Here is a 9,918-nt window from a genome sequence, read left to right as displayed (position 1 = left end):
GGCCACTAAGCCCACGAATCAGCCTACACTGCAGAGGTCCGAGGAGTTGTCCGAGGATGAATGTCTCCTCGGACAGTCCCGGTGATGACTCTGGGACTTACCAATAAAGTTAAAGGCAGAATTCTGGAGAAAGCTAATGGGTAAGAGGGTTATCCAAGCACCCTCTAGAAGTAAGGACGTGAGAGAAATATCTAAAGAAAAGGCTGCAACCTCCACATTAAAGACCCTGCACCTACCTCCCTGACCGCATTAATGGAGAAATGACTTCTAAACAGTAGAATCCAGTCTTTCTGTTATTGTTTGAAGACTTCAAGAAGGTGGCGGATGAGACAAGTATCTAAAGGGAAAATTTGTATGACACGTGGAGGAGCCAGTAAAGAAGAAGTATATAAGGAGGCAAGAGGGAAAAGAGAGAGGGATCTGCACTTTCTGCTAAAAAAAAAATAGGAACTAAGGATTGTAAACTTGGACCTAGAAAGAGAATATTTATACGAATCATCCTCAGCTTACGTCCGAGGAGATCTATTTGTCATATTTGTTCATCATTTGCACAGATTGTAACATTCTAGCCGCTCAATCGAACTTCCAACATCCTAAATCTAGATTTCAAACTCATACTTTACAAATTTTATTGTATAAGGCTCATTGGGTATGAGTCCAACATTCGTTTTTGGATCCGGGTACAATTGTGCACTTACAATTATTATTATCACAACTTGCTAAAGTGGCAAGTTGTATTTGAAGCTAGGTGAATTTCACAAGGACCCAACACAAATCGACTTCTATTATGTACTAAGCACAACACGACGTCTCACTAATTGGGAAAAAAAAAAATTTGAGAATTTTTTGTGTCACAACACTTTTATGTTTAAGTTTTTTATGTTACCTATATATAATTATACACTGATAGTTACAAAAATTGAAGATGTAAACTGAATGTTTCCATAAAATATACTGAGTGTGTCAATCAAGCTCTTGGTGTTGTCACTATACTTACGGAGTTATAATTTGTTTATTGTTTTTTTTTTTTTTTTTTTTTCTTGAGAATCATATATACGTATTGCATTTTGGTGCATTGGAATTATGATCCAGCCATTTAAAGGTTACATATTTGTCCAGAGATGTACTTTTATTGGTCATAAATAGGAATTAAGAGAACTTGCAAGTAAATGTTATCATTTATTGTGGAAGAAAGTCTGAAACTGTTGACTGAATGTCACAAGAGCCCACTAGATGAGAATTATTCATGTTTTATAAGGCATTTAGTAGACAATATATTTTTTTTATTAATAATTTGAAAGTTACAATATGAAATGGAGAATTTAAACCTTAGATGTCATGAACATACCAAGAGAAGCTAACCAATTGAGCTACAAGACGCTTGGCAAAGCATCCAATGAACACTTGAAATATTCAAAATGTAATTCATTATAGTTTTTCCCAGTAAAAGGGCAACAAGGCCACAAGGGACCATATTCTTATACGGATGGATTACAGCTTGCTAGTTGGAACTCCAATTGGTTTATCTCTAGACCTCTTTTCAACTGCTCGTGAAAGCTGCTTAACTTCCTCCTTTGGTAGATGGCGAGGCCGGCTCAGCCAGAGCCCTCCATCAACAATAAGAATGGTTCCATTGATAAATTTACCTTAAAAAATTATATGGATAATTAGGTGATTCAAGAAAGAACTAAGATGGATAGCAAATAATGATAAAAACCAGTACGATGAAAATAATAAGAAATCTCAATAGCTTGCTACTTATTCAGTCATTTGGAGGTAATTCTCATTGTATAAACACAGATCTTCACTACATTGCAGGGCAATGTAAAAGAAACTAATAATTGGTATTTTTGATAACCACATAATTTCAAAGTTTTTTTTTTAATAAGTATAATTTCAAAAGATTTGGTTCCATCAAAATATTAAAAATCAAATTACTCCCTTCTCCTCCATTCTTAGCAATCATTACAAATACTAACTTGGTTTAAGAAGATTTGTAATGCCGGCCAGTCTGTAAAACAGCAATAATTGAACAATTTACCAATTCTAAACCAATACTTCTAAAGACACAGGCCATGATCTCCATGTAAGCTTTGTAGTTATCAAAGTAGTCAAGCTACATTCACTCAGAACAGTTAAGAAGTTAAAAACAAGAAACTTTTGGGCCCAAAAAACCAGCATAAATCAGTTCACACTCACATGAAGTTCAGTAGACGTTCTTTTGAGCCCCAAAACTAAATAAAGATCCCCTAAGATGTAAAGCATCAATGAATAATGATCAAGCTGCATGCCATACCAACAGCAGACCATCACATTAAAATAAGTTATTTGAGACGGTCAAACTGTCCATTCTACTGTGTGCTTTTTTTTTTTTTTGGTCACATATGTCTAGTCGTTTTAAAACATCAATGCAGATGCGCATAATGACTCATATGAGTTCCTTCCAAGAAAAATACTGAGTCAGGACTTCAGGCATTTTGCATGGTCAATATCACTTAGGTAGCATGCCAAACAGGGCGATCTGTTTTCATTAACAACTTTGTCCAGTCATCTTATTTTATATAAAAGAGGAAATCTTAAACAAGCCATGCATATTAAGAATTTATTTGGTAAGGTAAATATATGCTTCCAAATTGTTATGCAGTCAATAAATCAGAATCAAAGGAATACTTATTAAAAATTCAGAATTAGAGTAATGGTCTGAGGAGCAAAATATAGGAATTGCATATTTTTAACACAATGGAGAATATTACCAAATGTGACAATGAAACCATAAACTCAAGGCAGAAGGACAGACTCCGAAGCTCTAAATATCAGGATAACCAATAGGACGTGTGGGTGGTGAGGAAGGAGGCCACCTTATTATATGATACATGGACTATAATGCATGAAACAATCATAGTTCTCCATAAATTATCTATTGACTTATCCAGCGAAATTTACCACATTCTTCAAGATATAATGATATCGATAAAAAAAAAAAATAGATATATAAATGTATGAGTGGGCAAGGTTACAGACCTGCATCTGAAGCAAGGTAGAGAGCAGCCATAGCAATATCCCATTTCTCTCCTAGTTTATACAAAGGCATGTAGTCTTTAGATCTGCTATTTATCTCATCCGGTGCAAGTTTACTCATTCCAGGAGTATCACTAATGGGGCCTGGTGCAATCCCATTGACTCTAATATCATAGTCAGTCCCCCACTCCAGGGCCAAGTTTCTTGTAGTGGCATCAACAGCTGCCTGTTGAGAGAGAGAGAGAGAGAGAGAGAGAGAGAGATTTGAAAAGAAGTTAAACACCAGATTCAGATATGTGCAACATTTAGAAACTTATGTGACAAACCTTGGCTGCAGATACATGGATTTGATACCAAGAAGCTGTGTAATGCAGAGTAGCACTAATGTTCAAAATTGTTCCACCACCAGATGAGTTCCTTCCCGGTCCACCTTTCTTGAGATACTTAAGTGCTTCGTGGCACATTGTAAAGGTACCAACAGAATCAATATCCATAACTGTAGGGAAAGTTTATAACCAATTAATTACTCTGTAAAGAAAAAGCAAATCATTTTTTCAAACTATTTAATGATTTATGGAAAAATAAATAAATAAATAAATAAGCTCACAATGCACTGCAACACAAGTAACCATTACTAGTATCAGGACAATGATTTTTATTTAATAACAGAATTAATTTCCTCATTGTCATCCTTCTTTTTGGGAGTTAAAAGAGTAAAGTCACTGGATCATATATTTTTTTGAGTTATTCGTCTACATAATTTATAAAGTTATCTAGAAAGACTCAATCCAAGCTAGATAACCAAATTTGACCTCAATAGCTCCCAAGCTAAACAAATTATCATGTCATTAAGCAAAATAAAAAGTCCAGGAAAAGAAACACCCTCCTATAAAAAATAAACTCCAAAATTTAAGCATTTATAGAATAAGGTGAAATTAGCTCTAAATCATTTATTAAAAAAATTGCATAATTTGATACGGGAAGAAATTTAACAAACATGTCTATGATGAAGTCACCTAAAAAAGAAAACAAAGATCAGACAAAAACCCATTATTTTCACAAGATACAACACACAACCTGTTCGAAATCCATTAGGAGACAAATCCTCCGCTGACACAAGAAAATTTCCAGCTGCAGCATTGACAAGAATATCAAGGCTGCCAAAATGCTTGAAAGTTGACTCTACAACTCTTTTTGCATCTTCCTGCTTCCGAACATCCCCCTCAAAGCCAACAGCCTCCATAAAACAGAAAAAAGCATAAGATTGTGATCTATACAATCAATTAATTTTGTATTAAATTACATAATATGCCTACCCATCAAAAAAAAAAATATATATATATATATATCAAAGTCATGAACATTGCTTTAAACAAAACAGCTAATTGGAATCGACCAGTTACCCCAATGAACATAGTTATGGACCTTTGGCAGATCTAGTTGAACTGCATGTTTAGGTTGTCCAGAAACTTGGTGGGACCTTAGCAGACCGAGCCATCCATTTCAATTTAACCAATTGATTGGTCACATCTCGTGTTTTCATTTTCTTCTTCCCCAGTTTAAAAACAAGCTAAGAAAGAACTGACATCGCTAAATAATAGTGTGTATGATAAACTACCGATTGTCCCAAATGTTTAAATTTTTCTAATACTTCACCTCACATGTTAATAAGCAAGGCCTAGCATGTGGGATTTAAATTCCTTAAATGGGAGGTAGAGTGGAGAGTACAACGTTCGTAGTTCGAACTCAGGAAGACATGTATAGATACAATGATAAATTATTGATTGTCTTGAAATCTTAAGGTTTTTTTTTTCTTCTTTTTTCTTTTTTGGTAATGAAAGCTTTTAAGTTATTAGGAAATAGTGAATAGATAAATTTCATGTACCATAACTTAAGTGTTGTGCATTAGTTTCCCAACTAAATTCAAACACACAAATTGCCTTGACCAATGAAATACAAAAAGTATTATCTTTTCCAAGGATACTTAGGGTCAATGCAATTATGTGTTTAAATTTAATTGGGAACCTGAAGGCCTTCATCGAAGGTACCGTACTTAAGTTATACCCATACTGAATTCAGTCACATTATTATAAAAATTTTAAAGAGCAGTTTATATCAAATAAGCTCACTGTTTCTGAAGAACAATAAGCAATAAATAGGAGATCACCACATGGATCCAATTTATCCTACCAAGCAAACTGATGATTACAATAAAGCATGGACAGTTGGACACTTTCCTCGGTGACCAAGCTAACCATTCAACATGATGTGTCAAACAAAAAGCAGAAATTATTTTATTTATAAAAAAAAAACAGATGGAAACCTATTGCAAAAGGAACAAAAAACTCATTTTCCTTTTCCTTTCTTAACTTTTCTTATCAACAAAACAGATCCTATATAGCTGATAAACATAGAAAATGAACCTGAATTCCTACTCAATAAGGGGTAAGAGTCAAAAACCCATCTTTTTCCTCATATGATCGATTTTTTCAGCAAACAAAGAACCCCACGAGGAAAATACAAAGAACTAAAAGAACCCAGATGAAAATTTTGAAAAAGAAAAAAACTTTGATGATAAAACAGAAGAGAGTACCTGAATTCCTTGAGAATGAAGAGCTGAGACAGCGAAATCGAGGACTTGCTTGCGTCGACCCATGATAGCAATAGAAGCTCCATGTTTACCAAACTGAGTGGAAATCTCGAACCCAATTCCAGAACCACCTCCTGTTATCAGAGCCACCTTCCCTTTCAATACCTCTGCCTTGAATGGTGACTCCATCTCTCTCTCTCTCTGATGGTTGGTGAGTCTGGCTTCGTTTGTCAGTGTCTCTAGTTCACAAGTTTGTGGAATCGTGTCAGACTTCTGGCACCAAGGAAAGACAAGACACAAAGTGTTAAGTTACAAGAGAGTGTGACACGAAGACCGGATATTTTGCTAAAATTGAATTTTTTTGTTTTTGTTTTTAACTACAGCAAATAAAGGAGAAATAATAGTCTATGAATAGTATCAAAAAATATGGTGAGACTCATGAATAATAGTAAAAATAAATTGAATAGTAAAATAAGTGGGCAAAAATAATCTATGTTAAATAGTCATTAAAATTTAGAATTTAGATCTTCTAGATTTTCTAGCGTACCCTACCAAATAGATTTTTTTTAATCTTAACATTTTTTAATAATTTAATGATCTAGATTCTGTTACGTTAGTATTCCACTAATAATAATCTTAATTGTTTTGTTTACAACATTATAAAATCTATTAATAGAGTACTCTAGAAAATCTAAAAATTCTAACTCCCTTTGGTCAAAAATAAAATAGAATTTGGATCATGGATCTGATCTATAAAATACTAAAATGTCAATGCAACATTGCTATGGAACGCTTATGCTCACACTCTCTAGAAAAAGAAAATGAACTTGTTTGAAGCACTAAGAAAGTTAAAGATTCACACAATGATATTTCTGATGATAGTCTTACTCGATGTTGGGGTTCCAGCTTCTCTAACAAGCTCTCCTTCAAGGACAAGCTTGTAGGAGAAATACCGGGAGCTTATTCCCAAACGCTAGCCTTTTCAAGCCAAATGGATGCTGATTTTGAGTCGAATGAGGAGATTGAGGACGTTAGGGAAGGGTTTATTGCGATTAGTCTTTCAAAAGAGACCAAGCAGCGTATCAGAGCTCCCTGGCGAAAGCACTTATTGTGAAAGTGTTTGGGAGAATAGTAGGATTTAACTTTCTACATACAAAGCTATTGAGTTTATGGAAGCCATCAGGGAGACTTGATATGGTGGATCTTGGTAGGGACTTCTATCTATTAAGGTTTTTGGTGATGGAAGATCATGAAATGGTGCTCATGAAAGGGCCGTGGTTTATCGGTGAGCACTTTTTGTCCATCCGGAGATGGGAAGCTAATTTTAAACCGTCAGAAGCTTAGGTGTCCTCAGTGACAGTTTGGGTCAGGCTCAATAAGTTGCCCATTGAATACTATGATGTAAATGTTCTCTGGCAAATCGGGAGAGCACTAGGAACGGTGCTTAGGGTGGACACGCATACTATGACAGAAGCGAGGGGTCGTTATGCTTGCCTATGTGTTCAAATGGATGTCAGTTAGCCGTTGATCACCTTGGTTCGAATAGGGCAACATGACCAATTAGTTGTCTATGAAGGAGTCAACAAGCTTTGTTTCTCATGCGGGCGGCTAGGTCATCGGAGAGAAACCTGTCAATACATCATCAAACCTCTGTCACCTTCCTTGAAAGATTCCTTTGTGCTAGGAGACACTAAGAAAGCAGATCAGGTGCCACGTTCGTTTGTGGCAGTATCCGAGGACTAAACCGAGACTTGAGACAATTCAGAGATTGTAGAATCTGATGATACCTATGGACCTTGGATGATAGTTTCACAGAAAAAACAACAGAGGGGCGAAGAAAAGTAGCGTGAGCTCATTACCCGTTTTAAGATATGGCCAGCAACATGGTAAGCAAAAAGAGTCGTTGGAAAGAAAGGAGTTTGAATTGGAGAAAGGTGGGCCAAGCACTGCAAATAATTTGGATGGGAAAAGAAAAGCCCAGTTCGAACTGGGTTTAAGTCAAATAGCAAGCCCACAATCTTTGGAAAAGCTCCCACCAACCTTCTAGGGTGGGCTAGCAAGCACGGGCCCAGGTCAGACCTTTGTTGAGGGAGTGGGCTATGCTAGTAAAGAAAAGGCTATGCTAAAGCTAAATTCCAATTCAGTTAAGGCTAAAAAAGAACTTGCACGAAATAAGGCTTTTCACTCTTCACCTAGCTCTGCTGCCAAACCAAAAGAGATTCAGCCTTTCCTATCCGATTGGTCCTCTAGCATCTCAAAAATCCAGTCTCAACTAAATGAAGAATTCAGGTTCGGTGCAAATTCTAGCAAAAACTTGGGCGATCAATGTGGACAAATTGATTGTGGAAATTCCGAGAGTGATCATCGAAGGAATCTGGGCTTATCGCACTCGCACAATGGGATGGTTCAACACCAAGATCCGGAAAGCATGGAAATTGGTATTTGCTTTAACGCCAACTAGTGCAACACTGGGGTACCTCCCTTTGACAGACGCCGCATGGGGAATGATGGAGGATTTGTGGTGGAAGTTCCACTCCGACACCTCAGGATTGAAGGCAGCGAACAAACTAGTTTGGAACACTTTTCCACAAATATCAATGACTCCGATTCTATGCGAAATTATTCCAAAGGAAAGTCTGACCACGAGAAGGATGTTGGAAAATCAACCCATTGTGACAACGTTCATGGGAAAATGACACGTAACAAAGTTATTGCAAGTGTTTCAACCCATTACAGAGTTCAACATTCATTCAATTGCTGCTGAGAAAATGATGGGAATTCCAGAGCATTGTGTGACTCTGATGTCGGGCAGAGGATAGACAAAAGAAGTGGCGTGGATGACCGGATGGAATTTGATGGATGAAGCGAAATTCCTCCCTCCATTTGATGAATGTTGTCGCCTAACCATTGCCTAGTCTTGAATATTATTGTGTAGAATTGTAGGGGAGTATTAAAGCCCTCCTTTTAGAACCATGTGAGGGAGCCGGTGCATAATCATGATCCAGCCATGATGATTATTATGGAGACTTGTATTGGTGGTGACCAGGCTAGGGACATCACTGATAGACTTCCGTTTGATGTGGCCATTCACACGGATACTATTGGATTTGTGGGTGGACTTTGGCTCCTATGGAATTCGGATAGAGTCCAAGTTACTCAGTTGGCCATGTTAGAGCAAGAAATTCATGTTTTGGTTAAGGTACTCTTTTCTAAATTTGAATTCATATGCTCTGCTGTTTATACTAGTCCTGAATTTCATGAAAGATGTATTTTATGAATAATTTGAAAAATGCTGCTATCCTTCATAATAAGCCTTGGATTATTGCTGGGGATTTTAATGAGGTTCTTGTAGAGGGGGATAAATTAGGGGGTAGAAGTATTTGCTCCAATAGGTTGCTTCAATTCAAAGAATGTCTTGACCATTGTAACATGATTGATATGAGGTTTGTTGGACCTCGATTTACTTGGACTAATAGGAGGAATATTAATGCCCTTGTCCAAGAAATGATTGATTGCTTCTTTGCCAACCCTAATTAGTATGCTGTTCACCAGGATGCTAGAGTAACTCACCTTACTAGATGTGTGTCTAACCATTGTCCTGTATGTCTTGAGTCCAATCTAAGTACTGACATTTACCTCCCAAGACCTTTTAGATTCCATAGCTTTTGGCTTTCGGACCTATCCTTTTCGGGCATTGTCATGGAAGCTTGGAGTCGAGACCGACCGCTTCAAGAATCTATAGATAATTTTTCTAGGAAAGCTACCGATTGGAACAAAAATCATTTTGGAAATATTTTTGGAAAAAAGAAGAGAGTCATGGCTCGCCTTAATGGCATCCAAAAAGCCATAGCCACACCCTTCGCACTCCTTGCTTGAGATAGGAAAAGTGTTGCTTAAAGAGCTTGATGTCCTATTAAACCAAGAGAAGGAACTGAAGGTGCAAAAATCTTGAATTAATAAGCTGATTGAGGGTGATTGTAATACTGCCTTCCATCATATGTCTACTATTGTGAGGAGGTGACGCAATAAGATTTCCTGCATGAAGAATGACATGGGGGAGTAGATTCGCAGTGAAATTGGGACTATAAATTTCATTAGAGGGGGATTTTAGAAATTATTCACAACTAGTTTGGAGTTTTCAATCCTTTAACCCCCTTGGCCTTCTAGGTGGCAAGCTGCATTATCTGATGAAGATAGGTCCAATTTTGGGTATTATGGTCATGAATGTTGAAATCAAAGATGGCCTTTGGGCCTTGAAGGCTTTCAAAGCACCCAGACCTGATGGCCTTCATGCAGGCTTCTTCCAAAGG

General features: G+C 36.9%; 1 protein-coding gene across 1 annotated transcript; it reads right to left on the bottom strand.

Annotated features, from left to right (window-relative positions):
- Positions 1 to 1,261: 1,261 nt before the first annotated feature.
- Positions 1,262 to 5,961, bottom strand: LOC142617303 (peroxisomal 2,4-dienoyl-CoA reductase [(3E)-enoyl-CoA-producing]-like). Its single transcript, XM_075790090.1, has 5 exons — positions 5,612 to 5,961; positions 4,096 to 4,255; positions 3,345 to 3,514; positions 3,022 to 3,244; positions 1,262 to 1,646 (listed from the first exon to the last, which is right to left on the bottom strand). The coding sequence occupies exons 1-5, from the start codon at positions 5,795 to 5,797 to the stop codon at positions 1,492 to 1,494; spliced, it is 894 nt and encodes a 297-aa protein (XP_075646205.1). The 5' UTR covers positions 5,798 to 5,961; the 3' UTR covers positions 1,262 to 1,491.
- Positions 5,962 to 9,918: the final 3,957 nt, after the last annotated feature.

The sequence above is a fragment of the Castanea sativa genome, chromosome 11 (assembly GCF_040712315.1).
Source record: "Castanea sativa cultivar Marrone di Chiusa Pesio chromosome 11, ASM4071231v1".
NCBI classification, from domain to species: Eukaryota; Viridiplantae; Streptophyta; class Magnoliopsida; order Fagales; family Fagaceae; genus Castanea; species Castanea sativa.
Note: the sequence above shows the minus strand (reverse complement) of the source record. Positions and strands in the feature narration are given on the sequence as shown.